General features: G+C 35.6%; 3 protein-coding genes across 4 annotated transcripts; 2 read left to right on the forward strand and 1 right to left on the reverse strand.

Moving 5' to 3' along the window:
* Window positions 1-6,049: 6,049 nt before the first annotated feature.
* Window positions 6,050-9,234, forward strand: LOC7472681 (D-3-phosphoglycerate dehydrogenase 3, chloroplastic). The gene is made up of 5 exons (XM_002301127.4): window positions 6,050-6,926; window positions 7,399-7,775; window positions 7,843-7,953; window positions 8,034-8,129; window positions 8,406-9,234. Exons 1-5 carry the CDS (start codon window positions 6,386-6,388, stop codon window positions 9,075-9,077), a joined length of 1,797 nt encoding a protein of 598 aa, XP_002301163.1. The 5' UTR covers window positions 6,050-6,385; the 3' UTR covers window positions 9,078-9,234.
* A 463-nt stretch (window positions 9,235-9,697) lies between these two features.
* Window positions 9,698-10,327, forward strand: LOC7462861 (uncharacterized). Of its 2 annotated transcripts, none has more exons than XM_006386437.3 (2): window positions 9,698-9,848; window positions 9,943-10,327. In XM_006386437.3, the coding sequence occupies exons 1-2, from the start codon at window positions 9,837-9,839 to the stop codon at window positions 10,189-10,191; spliced, it is 261 nt and encodes an 86-aa protein (XP_006386499.1). In that variant the 5' UTR covers window positions 9,698-9,836; the 3' UTR covers window positions 10,192-10,327. The 2 variants fall into 2 exon arrangements, with proteins under 2 accessions (XP_006386499.1, XP_002301164.2); XM_002301128.4 differs by having other exon boundaries at window positions 9,720-9,848; window positions 9,940-10,327.
* Window positions 10,328-11,861: 1,534 nt separating this feature from the next.
* On the reverse strand, window positions 11,862-14,753 carry LOC7462862 (probable isoaspartyl peptidase/L-asparaginase 2). The gene is made up of 4 exons (XM_002302393.4): window positions 14,519-14,753; window positions 12,889-13,122; window positions 12,610-12,696; window positions 11,862-12,530 (listed from the first exon to the last, which is right to left on the reverse strand). The coding sequence occupies exons 1-4, from the start codon at window positions 14,678-14,680 to the stop codon at window positions 12,027-12,029; spliced, it is 987 nt and encodes a 328-aa protein (XP_002302429.3). The 5' UTR covers window positions 14,681-14,753; the 3' UTR covers window positions 11,862-12,026.
* Window positions 14,754-15,691: the final 938 nt, after the last annotated feature.

Below are 15,691 nucleotides of genomic sequence, written 5' to 3' on the forward strand. Positions count from 1 at the left end.
AGCTGATGGCTGACAGTGCCACGCTTGATCTGTTAGGAGTGGGGTAGGGGTTAGTTTTGTCGGTTTTGTGTGACGTTGCACATGAGACTAAACAAACACGGTAACGGAGCTCAGTGCAAGCATTTGAAAATCTGTTGCCACGTCAATAGCATGCCAGCTAGAACACACTTAAATTCAAACCCGAGTTCCAAGAGAATCAAACTCTTGGGATTCGTAAAGGGGCGTCGGGTGGGGTCCTCCAACCATGATTTTCCGCTGCATGCATCCATCGTACGATGCGTATCACGTCTGCATTGTCAGCGTGTGGTCTTGTTTTATTCGTACGGATTGTTCTCCCTCTAACTGTTTGTTTTACTGCTTCTCGTTTTTTTAACTTCGAAATTACAAGCCCCCCCCCCCCCCCCTCTCTCTCTCTCTCTGGACTGTCCTGTCCACTGTACTTTTGTGATGATATGACATTACTGGAAAAGATATAGCCTAAATAAATTATGCGTGTGGTCTAACTGATATATTTACAGGTCATTGAAACAATTGTAGTTTCAAGAAAGGGTTTGAAGTACCATGACTGCTTAGCTATTTAATATTATGATAATAGGAAATTGATTATTAAATCAAGTTTAAATTTTTAAAGAAATCTTTTTTAGGTTAGCAATTGTTTTGCTGAATTGATCATTGGATTTCTCGGAATTATATTTTAAACATTGACATTCCTGATATAATAATTTTTAATTTTTTTCAATATCTTTTTGGATTTTATGTTTTAATTCAAAATTTATAATTATTCCCTTTAGAATTCAAGATTCATAGTTGTTTTTTATAGTAGAAATAGGTTTTATAGCATTTTAAAGTTCTTGTAAATATTTTAAAGAGACCATCACCATAAATTTTAACTTTGAAAATAAAATTATGAATTAAAGATTTATAATGACAATCTCTGACGAGAAACTTACCGGCGACAGGTTTTCATTCAAAATTCTATTGGCAATTAAAATACCGACATAAGTTTTTCCTAAACTCCATCGAAACACTCCATTGATGTTTTCTAATTTTATAGTAGCTGGTGGTACGTTTAGGTTGTCAAAATGTACAAGACCACCATGAAGTGCCTGGTTTTGTCTGTGATTATTGAGATTTAATCGGAGTTCTGTTCTGCGAGTGTTTAGCTTCTTCTTTTTTTCAAAGAGAATTAAGTACTTGGGAGTTAGCATCGAAACTCAGTTTAGAATTACAAAGCTGTCCAAATCAAGCTTATCCCTTGATGCTTTTAGTTATTGAATGATTCTCTTCCATTTCATAGATGGTTCGGAAAGCAACAATTTTTTGAGATAAACATGCTCTTTGATATGCAATTCACGTAACTGGGTATCTATAAAATCTCTAGACTTCCGATCGGGTAGTTAGCAATGTAGAGACAGCCTCTACTACGTGTTCGACATTGACTCTCAATTTCATCACGTCATTTGACTCTTTGTGATCACGGGCCATCATTCTCTAGCCGACAACAACCCACCGATGCAGAGGCAGATCTTTCAATTCAATGACGTTGCGTCCACTTTTCACCGCCCCGTCTTAACATTTAGACTCCAGCATTCGCTGTCATAGAATCTCATGCCTGCCCTTTGAAACTCTCTGAATTTTTTTTGCATTGAACAAATCTAAATATTGGCCTTTACGTCGATCTAAGCTAGCATTTTGCATCATTTTTCCGAATGACCACTCGAGAAAAAACGAAATACAAGGACAAAGAGAAAGGTCGAGAATGATTAAGAGTGATAACTCGTGGTTATCGTGCTTCAAGTTCTAATCCAATTAGAAGGGGTGAGGGTCCCATTTAGGAATTGATTGCTCAAAATAAACTCTGAAAATTACGAGGAGAAAAATAGTAAAGATGGATTCATTTCGGGTCGTCCTTTGAAATCATCCAACTTGTTGATGCTAAACGTCATTTGACTCCGCTTGTAATCGCTGGTATTGTAAATTATTTGCTAGTTTTGTGACTTCTTGGGAGAGCATCTTTGTCCACGTGGTCAATACAGTAATCAACCAAGTGGATTACAACTAACCTTGTGAACATCCTGGGTTTTATTAATCAAATATTTAGCTATAATTCAATAGTTCAATCAAGCGAATGATCTACTGAAATCAACAAAAGTCTTCTGGGTGCCCACCAAATATGCAGTTTCGCAACTATACATCTTCTAGAATTATGTTGCGTCTCGGCTTCAGAAACTAGACAATTTTGAATCAAGTCAAGAGGGCTTGGACTGGAGCCACTTGCTGCCATGATGGCTACGGACATTGGGGGTCAAAGAGCGGCCAATAATTTGATAGGTGGACCCGCTAGAGATAAAACCATCCACAGGAAGGCGAGGCATGCTTGTGCTTGCTGGGATGGGGTATCACGGCTCAACACTGGCCAGCGGCTGGTTGGGCCACAGTTGGATGTCTGTCCAAATACGGCCTCAATTTCTTAACACGTTTAGTTTCTTGCTCTAATAGGGTTCTGTTGTCTTTGTTTAGCAGCAAAAATGACTCAATGATTGAATCGAGAAATAAAACGTACTGCAAACCTCAAGTTTTCCGAGTCTGTCCATTTACTTACTAACACCAGAAGGGATTTGATTGTTAAATTGAATAAACCGGAATTATGCGTTCGAGTTTGGACTCATTTCAATGACCTCTTTCTATTTTTTGTCTTTGATAATGTATTTTAAACCTAGGTGAGCCCGCCCATCCTTATCCCCAAGTTAAAGCTCTAGCCCACAAAGACAAAATCTTAATGGGCCGCATAAGACCAGTTAAACCAAGATGAATTTTTGTCCATTTTGAACATGAACCTACATATATCTCCTCCTCCGAATCTTTGTCCTCTGCTGCAGTTGAAGAAATATTCATATTCTATATTTTGATTTGGATGCTGTAGAGTGCAAAAAACAGGAGATTCGTGACATTTGAGGACGTAGCTAGCTAATTATTCGTTGTTAGTAGCACGGGCTTTTAATGTTGGGACAGCCCAAAACTACGTACAGGAGGGAAATGGTGTTAGTCGAATTCTAATGCTAGGAGAGAGTAAGTCGATGATTTCTACTATTGTTCCAAGAGGCCATGACCCCACGACATTGTGATCCTTTCCCTCAAGCTTAGCATTTCATCAATTTTAAAAGCAACTAATAAGTGACGGCATTCAGAGTCCAAAAATACTTCAGCTTAGATATATCTCAAACCAGTATATTTGGTTGCGCTTTTTTTAAAATGTAAAACCAAACACTAAGAGTGGGAGATGTTTTTACAATGCTATTAAATTTGGAGAAGTAATTAAATCTTGAAATTCTTTGAACTAACTTCTTATCTAGTATCAATTTTCAATTAAACCCGAGTTAAATGTTGTTTTGCATTTATGGTCATTATAGTAACTTAACTTTACAAAAAAAAATGAAACAACATCAACCTCGATCAATTAATTGTAGGAAAAACCAGTAAATTTATTGTTTCAAACTATACTAATTTATCCAGGTGGATATTCTAAACCTAGTTTAATATTTTAAATTCGCAACCCGTGACATTGAAAACTCGGGTCTAGTTAAGAATTTTAATTGTCAACTAATTTAATGATAAATGATGAAATTGAAAAAAAAATTCCCGAAGCGAAAAACTAACCGAGGTAAAAAAAAAAGGAATAAAAGAATGAGCATCAACGATGAAAAGAGAAAAAATAAAGGGGTGAAATTGAAAAGGAAAGTATATTAAAAAACTATCTTAAACAAAAAAAAATCAAAAGAATGAGGACTAACTCTGATAAATAAAAAATTAAAGGAGAATGCAATTGAAAACAAAAAAAAATTTGATAAAAAAATTAAAATAAAAAACGAGGGACAATCAAAAGAAAAATAACTTGAAGGGCTTAAACGAAAATATGGAAGGCCAACATGAATTTCTAGGAGGAAAGAGAAAAAAAAGAAAAAAAGATGGCGGTGACGAACCGGAAGTCCGATAACTATACACTCATATATAGAGATAAAAAAAGAGACCGAGATGAATTAAATGATGTGGTGAAATAATATTTTTGACCATCAAAGTCAACTACATTACGCAGCAGAGGAGTGGCTAATGCATGCATAACCTTTTGCGGTTGTTATTTTTATTTTTGAAAACACAACTCTACCCTTATGAGCCAAATATTATTAAAAAAAATCATTTTAAAATTATGAATTAACCCCTCAAGTTAAATTTTTGAAAATTTGAAACTAAGAGTAATAGAATAGTTATATTATGGTAAAAAACATAAAATATCTAAAAAGACCCTAGACCATAATAAATGATTATTTGCCTTTAAGGTTAACAAAGTCATTTTGCTATGCAAGAGAATAATAGTAAATGAATTAAAAAAAATCATTTTACCCTTAAAAAACAGTTTATTAAGAGTTTTTTCAAGTAAGTCACTATTATATAATATATACAATCCACAGTAAATAAATAAATACATAATATTTTTTTTACATGTTTTAGCTTTCTCTTTCATGAACACAAAAGCCCATAAATACAGAAGCCCAAATATATGAATAATTTGTCTCACTTGTTAGGCGAATCAAAGATGTGATGTTTGATAAATTATTTGTATGATTTCTCTCACATCGATTTTCTTCTCAAATTCCAATTAATTATACTATTAATTCTGTCAAATAGTATTAAGATTTATATGAAGGGATGATCTAATGATAGAAAAACCGTGGTCGTGACTCGTTTTAAATAATAATTTCTTGATATTTATAATTGAAAACTCAAACTCATTTTAAAAATCGCTCTTAGATACAATTTAAACACATAGGTTCTTACTTTCATTTTCCGATTTATTATTTAATTTGTCAGATGGCAATGGAGGTATATGTAATCAAAGGCTGTAATCAAAGGCTTGGATAAAGCTCTACCCTTAAAAAGGTCCAGCATTGCTTCTAACCATTGAAAAATAGTGCTAGTGTGTGTGAAAAATAGTAAAATCAGGTTTTTAAACCCTGGTGGTCGAATCGGTTCAAGGCTTGAGTTACAAGTTTTTTTCTAGATTATTTGGGTCAACCATAATTTTTTTATAAATCAAAACAATGTCGTTTTGGATAAAAAATAAATAAATAATCAACGGGTTGCAACTGAATTTTTGACTTCTTTTATTTTTTTTAAACCCGACTCAGTCAATCCCGGGTCGACCCACTAAGCCAAACCAGGTTTTAAAACTATAAGTAAAATAAAAAAATGATAATTTTCAACATCTTTTACAATGATACTATAATTTAACACAATTACTCCGATGTACAAATATAACAAATAGATAACACGTTATTCTTATTAATATCGCATCTTTTACATCTTTTTATTATTATTATTATTATAGTTGGGCTTGGATTTGAGCAAGGCACTCTTAAAACTTCCAAGCCCAACAACATTTTTTTTTTAATGGAAAATTTAGGATAAGAAAAATATATTAGAACAAATAAAAAACATATAAAATATGTATAATGTAGTGAAAACTAAAAAGTTTGTATCCTATGCATAGCATGCACCAAACTCTGTATAAGGGTAAACTAGATATTATCTTATTGCAATTTATTCTGCCTTATCCTATAGAATCAAGTGGAGGTAGAGACAAGACCTTCTTTCATGTCGACCAAACCAAACACAAAGCATTCATGCCCCTCACGCTTCATCTCGTACCATCTTGTCTCTAAAGTCTCGTCCTCCTCATCTTGCTTCTCAACCAAGCGCTACTTTATTAAGAAATAGCTATAATTCATTTTTTTTTTCTTTCTCAACCAATCTAATTTTATCGGATCTCCCTTGTGTTTAGAAATTCTATCAAATTTCAATTGTTATTTGAATTTTTTTTGTCAACGATTAGAATTTATATAAAAAAAAAAATTCAAGAAATAAAAATATTAATTCTTTTTCTAAAAAATCACAATTCTGTGATTAGAGTTTTTAAACTCCAAAAATCTCAATTTTAACTTATTTTAATTTAAAAATATTCTAAAAATTTCTATAAAGTTATTTCCAAGCTTGAAGAAACATTTAATCCGTTTAAAAACAGTAAATCAAACGAATCACAACAAGATTCATGGATTTCAATCTACTTTTATAGGGCAAAACCTAATCAAATACACAAATAGTGGGTCGTGGTTGCCTACCAATCCAATCTTCTCTTTTTGCTCACTTGTCAGCTTCAAAGACCCTAGCCAATCAATAGCCGCTATTGCATATACCCATCCATCAAACTCGCACTCGATTCCCCTCCACTTTACAAACACTTGTACTACTGTGCAGTGTCAACGTGAATCCAACACTCATTTGATTTCACGACTCCTACACAGACAGCAGGCCGAGGCAAAGAGGACCTTAAATGGTGACTACATCTTCTTTAAACTTGGTGTTTACTCCCACAAAACCGACATCTCTCTCATGGAAACACTCTTTTCCCTCACCTTTCACTACAGCCAACTGTACCCGCCGCCAAGATAGAAAAGCATATAGATTCGTTGTCTTTGCCACTGTATTGGCTGACCCCAAGCCCACAGTTCTCGTCGCCGAAAAACTCGGAAAAGCTGGTCTCGAGCTACTAAAGACATTTGCGAATGTTGACTGCTCTTACAACCTCAGCCCTGAGGAGTTATGTACTAAGATTTCACTTTGTGATGCGTTGATTGTGAGAAGTGGGACTAAGGTCACCCGCGAGGTTTTTGAACGTTCAGGCGGCAGACTTAAGGTTGTGGGTCGGGCTGGCGTTGGTATTGATAATGTTGACTTGTCGGCTGCCACGGAACATGGGTGTTTGGTGGTTAACGCGCCGACGGCTAATACGATTGCGGCTGCTGAGCATGGGATTGCTTTGCTTACCGCTATGGCTAGGAATATTGCTCAAGCTGATGCCTCTCTTAAAGCCGGTTTGTAAATTATTATTTTTTCTTATTATGTTTTTTTCATACTTCATTTAGTCATTTATTCGAGCAGGTGGCTTGCTTTACCATTGTAGGTTGAATTTTGTTCTTCGGTATGTTGTCTCAATTCTTTGTTCAATTTGTTTCTGTTATAATGATTAATGTGGGTTTGCTTATTTAAAGTCTTAAACCGTACTGCATGGTCAGTGAAAATTTGGAGGATAATGTGATTTGATATTTTTTTTTTAGAGAATTGGCATCCATCAAATCTTGTTTTCTGATATGCACAAAATTGTTGAGATTTAGCAAATTGGTTGTGTTTTGGCCATATCCTTCATCAATAGTTGAGTAATTTCCAAACAATAGCTTATCATGTCTCTGTATCAACCAATTTTTCAAATTTTATGGTAATGACTCATTTTGCATGAACATTAATCATGTTAATAAAATAACTTGTTAATTTATTGTATCTGTCCAGGCAAGTGGCAAAGAAGCAAATATGTCGGGGTTTCACTTGTGGGGAAGACGCTTGCTGTCATAGGGTTTGGAAAGGTTGGTTCAGAGGTTGCTCGGCGTGCCAAAGGTCTTGGCATGCATGTGATTGCACATGATCCTTATGCCCCTGCAGACCGTGCCCGCGCTATAGGTGTGGATTTGTTGACTTTCGAAGAAGCTATATCGATAGCAGATTTCATCTCCCTACACATGCCTCTTACCCCTGCTACATCAAAAATCTTCAACGATCAGGCTTTCTCCCGGATGAAGAAAGGAGTTAGAATTGTCAACGTTGCTCGTGGAGGAGTGATCGACGAGGAAGCTCTAGTTAGAGCTCTGGATTCTGGGATTGTTGCTCAGGTTGTTTTCTTCACCAAGTCCTCATTGCATTATTCCTGTTTTCTTCACCAAGTCCTCATTCGTGCAGGCAGCACTTGATGTCTTTACAGAAGAGCCCCCTCCAAAAGACAGCAGGTTGGTGCTGCATGAAAACGTGACAGTGACTCCTCATCTTGGTGCTAGCACTACAGAAGCTCAAGTATGCATGACCATCTATTTAGGCATCTGGTTTACATCTCATTTTCATCATCTTGCATAATGGTTATGAGATTTAACCAGGAAGGTGTAGCCATTGAAGTAGCGGAAGCTGTTATTGGAGCTTTAAAAGGGGAGCTTGCTGCAACTGCGGTAAACGCGCCAATGGTTACTGCTGAGGTTATCATTTCTTTCAAACCTTTAATCCCTCACCAGCATTTCACTACGGATATTTTATGCATGCCTTTGATGAATCAAATTGGAAATACCTCAAGTCTTAGCTTTCCACCATTTTTATGTGATGTTTATGGATATGATATTATTAGTTGAAGGATTGTGACCTCTCTGCTTTTGATCATGGTGTAGAGGACTTGTTCCCTTTGCTCATGTTTATTTACTTAGTGTAAGGCGGAGAGTCTGAATTTTTTCTCCTCTGATTATTTTTGTTCATTACAGGTTCTAACAGAACTTGCACCGTTTGTCACTCTGTCAGAAAAGCTTGGCAGACTGGCAGCGCAACTGGTTGCCGGTGGAAGTGGTGTACAATCAGTAAAGGTGACTTATGCTTCTGCCAGAGGTCCGGATGATCTCGACACTCGGCTTCTTCGTGCAATGATTACCAAGGGTCTGATTGAGCCTATCGCCAGTGTTTATATTAACTTGGTAAATGCTGACTTTACTGCTAAGCAGAGAGGACTGAGGATAATAGAAGAGCGCTTTCTGTTGGATGGTTCACCTGAGAATCCACTTGAGTTCATCCAGGTCCAAATTGCCAATGTGGAATCTAAATTTGCCACTGCAATTTCTGACTCTGGTGAGATTAAAGTCGAGGGAAGAGTGAAAGACGGGAAGCCCCACCTCACCAAGGTAGGTTCATTTGGTGTTGATGTGAGCATGGAAGGCAGTCTCGTACTTTGCAGGCAGGTAGATCAACCAGGTATGATTGGCAGTGTGGGGAATATCCTTGGTGAGGAGAATGTAAATGTGAATTTCATGAGCGTTGGCAGGATCGCTCCACGAAAACAAGCAGTAATGATCATTGGTGTGGACGAGGAACCTAGCAAGGAAGCGCTAAAGAGGATCGGGGAGATACCAGCAGTTGAAGAATTTGTGTTTCTTAAGTTGTAGGGCGCACAATTCCGTCATTCTTGAAGTGTATTTCATGCCCAACATTGAAGAGATCAATGCCAATAGGCCAAGGTTGATTTTGTTCTTGTTGTTTTTTTCCCCCTAAACGAGTGATCATTTTTTAATCAATTTCCATGCTTGCTCATGCGTTCCGATAGTCTAGTCTTTCATATCTCTTCGGCACTTCAGATGTTTGTCTCAGCAGTAAATTAATTTACATGCAAGGATAAAAATTCTATAAATCCTTTTGTTTAAATGATTTTTAAAAAAATGCTAGTAAAGTTAGCCAAAATGAACAACGAAAATGTTACAAATCCGCATTCAAGGGAGACAAGGGTTACTAAGACAATGACAAAATATCTCCTCTAAAATAAAACAATTAGAAATGTAATAAATTTTAATGTTTATGTTTCAAGTTTTTTTAAAAAAATTAAAATGCCATCAAGATACTACATTGATTTGGAATGATTTAAAAAATTAAAATTAAAATTTTGTTTTTGCGCCGGCCCTTACTGGGTGGTTGCCAGGAAACAACAATAAGCCGCGTGTCCACCTTTTTCAACCAAGAGGAAGCAGTGTGCGCCAACGCTTGGAACACGTGTCCATACCTCATGCTGTTAGGTGAAATGGAGAGTATTATATATGCTCACGGGATCATAAAAATCTGGAAGGAGCAAAAGCAGGATAAGTTTATATATAGTTGCTTCAAACATATCTGAAACGCTGTAACAAAAAAAACAAATCTGAAACTCCCACAACATGAAGACACAGGTACAAAATGAGTCCATTTTCCAAGATCTAACTTGAATTATCGAATGGTTTATTTGACTTATATATATATTGTTAATTTCATTGTATTTAGCAGGAGACTGAAAGGATAAACGAAGAAGGTGAAGCTGAAACCAGGGTGGAGACTGTCGATCACCGGAAATCAGCGGGGCAAGGCGAACCCACCGATGAGAAAGTGGGGGTGGTTCATCTTAAGCGCAACACGAGGGATTCTGGCAGTGGTGGTGGAATTTTGTCTAGCGCAGCTGCTGCAGTGACTAACACCTTCAAGTCTGCAAAGGATGCCATCATGGGCGGTCGTGGCAAAGATAACACCACCAAATGATCATGATATCACCATCTTTCTGTATGTGTGTGAGATATATGTAGAAAATGAAATTTAAGAAATAAACTCATGTTTCTTAATTGGGATATTGGTCCGTACTTCGGAATCTTTTTATGCAGAAATTCATGTTTCTTAATTGGGATATTAGTCCGTACTTCGGAATCTTTTTATGCAGATATTTTGAAGTATCCCGTTCGGAAAAAAGCATTTTGTAGAAAAATCTTTGCTTGAACCTCATGGTAGAGTTTTGAGCTATTTGCTTATAAATTGGGTGAAATTTAACGGTGCTAGAACGGTGGTGCTAGTTTGTGCTTTCTTTTTATGATGAAGTGCATGGTCAAAAGAAAGTAAAACTTAGATGTTGAGTGTTGGAGGTTGTGATAGATATTTTTTTTTATATTAGTATTTGAAAAAAATTAGTTTTTTAATAAATTATTTTTAAAATATAATTGAATTGCAAAAATAAATATAGTTTTATTAACATAAACTCAACTTAGATACAACTTGTATTAGATATTCTCGTTACAGACATGTCCTCGAGTTGAGGTGAGGACTGGTATATTAACGAGTAGGGATGAGCAAAAAAACCGGAAAACCGATTAAACCGAGAAAACCAAAAAAAAAAACCGATTAAAATTTTGAAAAAACCGGCCGGTTCGGTTCGGTTTTGGTTTTATAAACAAAAAATCAAAAAAACGAACCGAACCTAACCGAAACCGACAAAAAACCGGAAAAAAAACCGAGCCAAACCGAAAAAAACCGAGCCAAAACTGGAAAAAATCGAGTCAAAACCGGAAAAACCGAGCCAAACCGGTTTGAACCGGTTTTTTCCCTAAAAAAATTGAACCAAACTGAAACCGGTCGGTTTGATCCAGTTTCGGTTCGGTTTCGGTTTTTCTTTCAAAAAAAAAAATTTCAGTTTGGTTATTTTTTTTTATTAAAACCGAACCGAACCGAAAATAATCACCCCTGTCCACGAGTATCACAAGTTTGTCTACAAGCTAGGATGATATTAGTCATCACCCCTACATCTATGCTACTACTCATCCTTATATTAGATGAATTAGGGTCATGTTTCAGGTTTGTTTATGAACACTTCAGCGCTTCATGTCTATTCATGAACTGAAGTGATTATCAGATATACAAGTTTATTCATAAGCTAAAGTGATTATTAAATATAGTTAAATTTTAAAAATTATAAATAAATAATTTAGATTTAATTAATTTGATTTTAATAAAATTTTATGTTATGTTAATTGGTAATTGTATAATTATATTAATTGAGATTAAATTGTTTTCTCTGTAAATATTTCTTGATTGAGTTGTAAATATTTTCTGCTACTCGGGTGGGTGATGTAGATATTAAATGTGATATAAAATCCACAAATAACATTTATTATTAAAAAAAATTTGGTTGTGATATTTTTTTTCCATGTGATAAGTAACAAAAATATCTGCAAAACACACACTTAGGCTAGGTTACAGCTAGCTAGAGAAAACAATTTTTAGACACGTGTTGTCTTACCTTTCTTGAAAATTTGACACATATTTCTCACGAAATTCCTTATTTTTCTCGAGAAATTCTTTCCTTGTCGCGGGCAATTCGAGTACTGCTACTCATCAAGAAAGTTCTTCAAAGGAATTAATTGATCACGAATTTAAACAGAGACTTTAAACGCTAATTGAGCATTCAGTTTTATTTCTAATAGCATAAGTTTGATAGTAACATGGAATAAGATTGTGCTCCGACTTGACAGCCACGCGACGTTGGGTGGCATAAAAGCATCCCTTTGTCAAAAGCAAAACACAGCAACACCAAGTTCACAGCAAAAAGTTCAGTCCCAGATACCGACTTCTGTGAAACCATCTTCAGTGGCAAATCCCCTAAACATCGCGTTGGTGTTAAAACGACACGCCACTTCCCCGTTTCTGGATACTGCTATCAAACCAGCTCGCCCTTCATCAAGCCTCTCGTTCACAACAAAATCCACTGCTTCTTGCAGGCTCAATCCCTTGTACTCCATCACCGCCGCTACATCGCGCGCTAGTGTCCCACGTATGATGGCCTCTCCTTCTCCTGTGCAAGAGACCCCACAAAGATCACAAGCGTAGGTCCCAGCACCGATCAGGGGCGAGTCACCAATACGACCTGCCATTTTGTTCATGAGCCCACCTGTTGACGTGGCTGCAGCACACCTCCCTTGGCTGTCCACCACCACACACCCCACTGTTTCTGGCGCATACAGGCTGATTGGGAGTCCGTTCATTGCCAAGAGATTGTCATCAGGGGGCCCCACACTGCAGCTTTCCAATCCAACGGCTGGGATCCTGTAATCAAACTGGTTTGGGACACCAAGAAAAGAGTCAATTAATGGGCCCACCGCATCAAATGAAAAGCATCATAGGGATACAACATACCAGGATGGAGTTGGCTTCTCTTGCTAACTTCAACATCCCCAAGTTTTCCTCCGTTATAAAATAGCCATTGTCCACCGTCTCAACACCCTAAACAAAGCCAATTATAAGTAATCTACTTAATCATCATGTTTTTCGTACTTAAATGCATTAATTATCTTTTTTATTCACCCTTTCTTCTAGTAGTAAGAGAGCAAATTGCTTAAGGAGGCGTTATCTTTTTTATTCACCCTTTCTTCTAGTAGTAAAAGAGCAAATTGCTTGGGGGGGGGGGGGGGGTACCTGGTGCCTGGCAAATTCCTCAGCGCCAGAAAAAGCAAGATAGGAATGAGGAGATTTCTCCATCACAAGTCTTGCGAGAGAGATTGGGTTTTTCACTGTTGTTAAACCGGATACGGCACCGCATCTTCTCTTTGGCCCGTCCATTATGCTGGCTTCCATTTCCACTGTTCCGTTCTCTGTTAAAGCAGATCCACGCCCAGAATTAAACAGAGGATCCGTTTCCAATTCTCTCACCTGTAACAACAAAAAACAGGATTCTTTCAACTCTTAATCATTCACTAGCCATGTTCTTAATCTTTATTTTCACGTTTGAAACCAGAAAACACCAAATTATGTTTTTTTTATAAAAAAAACCTAGCACACTTAAATTAAAAGTTTGAGCAGAATAATAATATTTAAGAAAGATTAACACTTTTATATTTTCGCGTTTTAAAATAGTTATTTTTAAACATGTTGTATTTTTGATGCAATACAATCTAACATGTAACCTCACTGTCAATATTCTAGCTCAACTAGTGGGCCGGTTGATCTAGTTATATAAACTGGTTAACCGTTTCATATAAAAATTATAATTTTATGAATATTTTCTTTTAAATATGTTTTTTGTGTGAAAATATATTTTTCCCCGCTTGTAGACTTAAAAAACAGACTCCAATTAAAATCTTAAAAAAATATTATTTACATAGTGTCAATGATGTAGTCAGGCTTGCAATAAGAAGTGATTTTGAACAGTAAGATATGAGTTTGCCAAAACTAGATAAGAATTTGCCTTATACAAATTACATAGATGGTCTAACATATGTATTTATGGATCAGTGAGACATTAGATTTTGAAAATCTCACACCGGAACCCTAGTTTTAGTAGTTTTGTAACTTTTATTATTATTTTTTGACTTCATGCATTGTTTCGGATTCTATGATTGTTTACTTGTTATTTTTCAATTTCTTTTTGTTTGCTTGTTAAGATATGGTTTTTTTTTTTTTATCTATTTAAGGCTTTTTAAACCTCATAAAAAGACATACTTCATTATTATTATTTAGAGAGAATAAACTTGTGAATTTAGAGTTTATATTTGCAGTCTATTTTGCTCATAAAAAAAATTCAGTGTTTTTATTTGTTATTGTTTTTAGCTTTTGCTTATACCAATAAACCAATTGGTTGATTTAATTGATAATTACAATACGGTCAATGGATTAATTCTGAATTTAATTGATATTGTAATTCAAAAATATAAAATTTAATTAAATATCACAATTTATAACCACGTCATCCAAAAGTTTGTGATTTTGCTGAAACTTTTTGTTGTTTTTTAATTTGTTAGTTTTTTTTTATTTTAGATGCTAATTTGCCCCCAAATTACTCTGTCCAATCAAGAAACAGGACGAGGTTGGTCCGTGAACACATGCCAAAAAGAAAAACCACAAAGACTAATGTAGAATAAAAATGGTATCAATTCGAGTGCAAATCATAAACTTTTGTTTATATCAATTCCGTGCATGTTTATATACCAAGAAAGATCTGGGATTGATGATGTGCAGTTTTTTTTTCTTCTTCTTGTTCACGACAGTTGAAAACAAAAACAAAACTTGCTTGTAAGAAATTAATAATGGAAAGGGAGGGATAACGTACAACAAGTTCGACAACATCGATAGCGGGAAGATTAGAGCGAAGAGCAGAGATGCCAAGATCAAGGCAGCGAGCGAGGAGTTTTTTGGCCTCCTCTTGTCTCTCTTGTGGGAGATTTGGGTCGACACCAGCGCCTCCATGCACCGCTATAGCCCACCCTCCCATTTTTCTCGCTCTTGTTTACTCGGAGGCGCGTGTTTTTTGTGTGTGCAATGAGAGCTCGTGGTCTCGGTATATATAGGCGTTTCGCGGACTCCTCGTACACCTGAAACCTTACTGTATATTGTTCTATTCTGTCCTTGCCCACCTGAGTCCCGACTCATATCGAATCAAAATAGATAAAGGGCAAGATCGTAAACAAATCAAGCCCACTCTACTCGTAATTATTACAAAAAAAAAAAAAACCTAAAGTGACTATCTTATAATGTCTGCTCGTAGTAATAACCAATCTTGACAGTAAATTTAGTGCAAGTTAAAATAATTCACAGGGGCAATACCGTAAATTGGTGGTTGGAAAAATTTAAATTTAAATAAAACCTGAACCAACGCACTTGGAAACTAGTCTAGTCAGGGTTAGAACACCACACCCTCCTCCACAAGAAGTAGTGGAAGAGAACAGAATTTAATAAGCAAGCAAAATTATTATACACTTCTTGGTAAAGCTAGATTCTACCACCATTGATACAGCTAGATTTTATTATCAAGCAGAATCAGAATATTTTTTTCTAGAAGGTATAATATTTATTGCACATGAATAATTCTCGTTTGGCTCTTTTTCTTCATTAATATTTACACAATGAACAACAATTTCCTACTCCTGCATGCTCACTGTGCACTCTTAATTGTTAATAAAAAATCATACTTTAGTGACTATATTATTTTACTCTTTTAATAAAAAATCATTGAACTTGGTAAAATGATATTTTTCCTTTAGGGTTCATTTATCATTATGAGATTTATGGGGGATAATTCAGGTTTATTATCTTTTAAATGCATAGTTTAGTAACTATATAACCCTAAAAAGGAAAAAAATTAAAAGTTGAACGGGAATTTCGGTCTTTTTAAGTTTAAAAGGCAAAATGTAAAGAATAAATTATTTTTTTGTCTTTTCAATTATTATTTTTAATAAATAAAGTTGATAGTACGATGATTTGATCTTTTGATTAATATAAATAA

This window comes from Populus trichocarpa, chromosome 2 (assembly GCF_000002775.5).
Source record: "Populus trichocarpa isolate Nisqually-1 chromosome 2, P.trichocarpa_v4.1, whole genome shotgun sequence".
Taxonomy (NCBI): Eukaryota; Viridiplantae; Streptophyta; class Magnoliopsida; order Malpighiales; family Salicaceae; genus Populus; species Populus trichocarpa.

Excerpts from the sequence above, each read along its gene's own strand:
- LOC7472681 (XM_002301127.4), top strand. The coding sequence starts at position 6,386 with ATGGTGACTACATCTTCTTTAAACTTGGTGTTTACTCCCACAAAACCG. Across the intron at positions 6,927-7,398 it reads TGATGCCTCTCTTAAAGCCG|GCAAGTGGCAAAGAAGCAAA; the intron begins GTTTGTAAATTA and ends GTATCTGTCCAG. Across the intron at positions 8,130-8,405 it reads CGCCAATGGTTACTGCTGAG|GTTCTAACAGAACTTGCACC; the intron begins GTTATCATTTCT and ends TGTTCATTACAG.
- LOC7462862 (XM_002302393.4), bottom strand. The coding sequence starts at position 14,680 with ATGGGAGGGTGGGCTATAGCGGTGCATGGAGGCGCTGGTGTCGACCCA. Across the intron at positions 13,123-14,518 it reads TCGATGTTGTCGAACTTGTT|GTGAGAGAATTGGAAACGGA; the intron begins GTACGTTATCCC and ends TTGTTGTTACAG. Across the intron at positions 12,697-12,888 it reads AGGAATTTGCCAGGCACCAG|GGTGTTGAGACGGTGGACAA; the intron begins GTACCCCCCCCC and ends GGCTTTGTTTAG.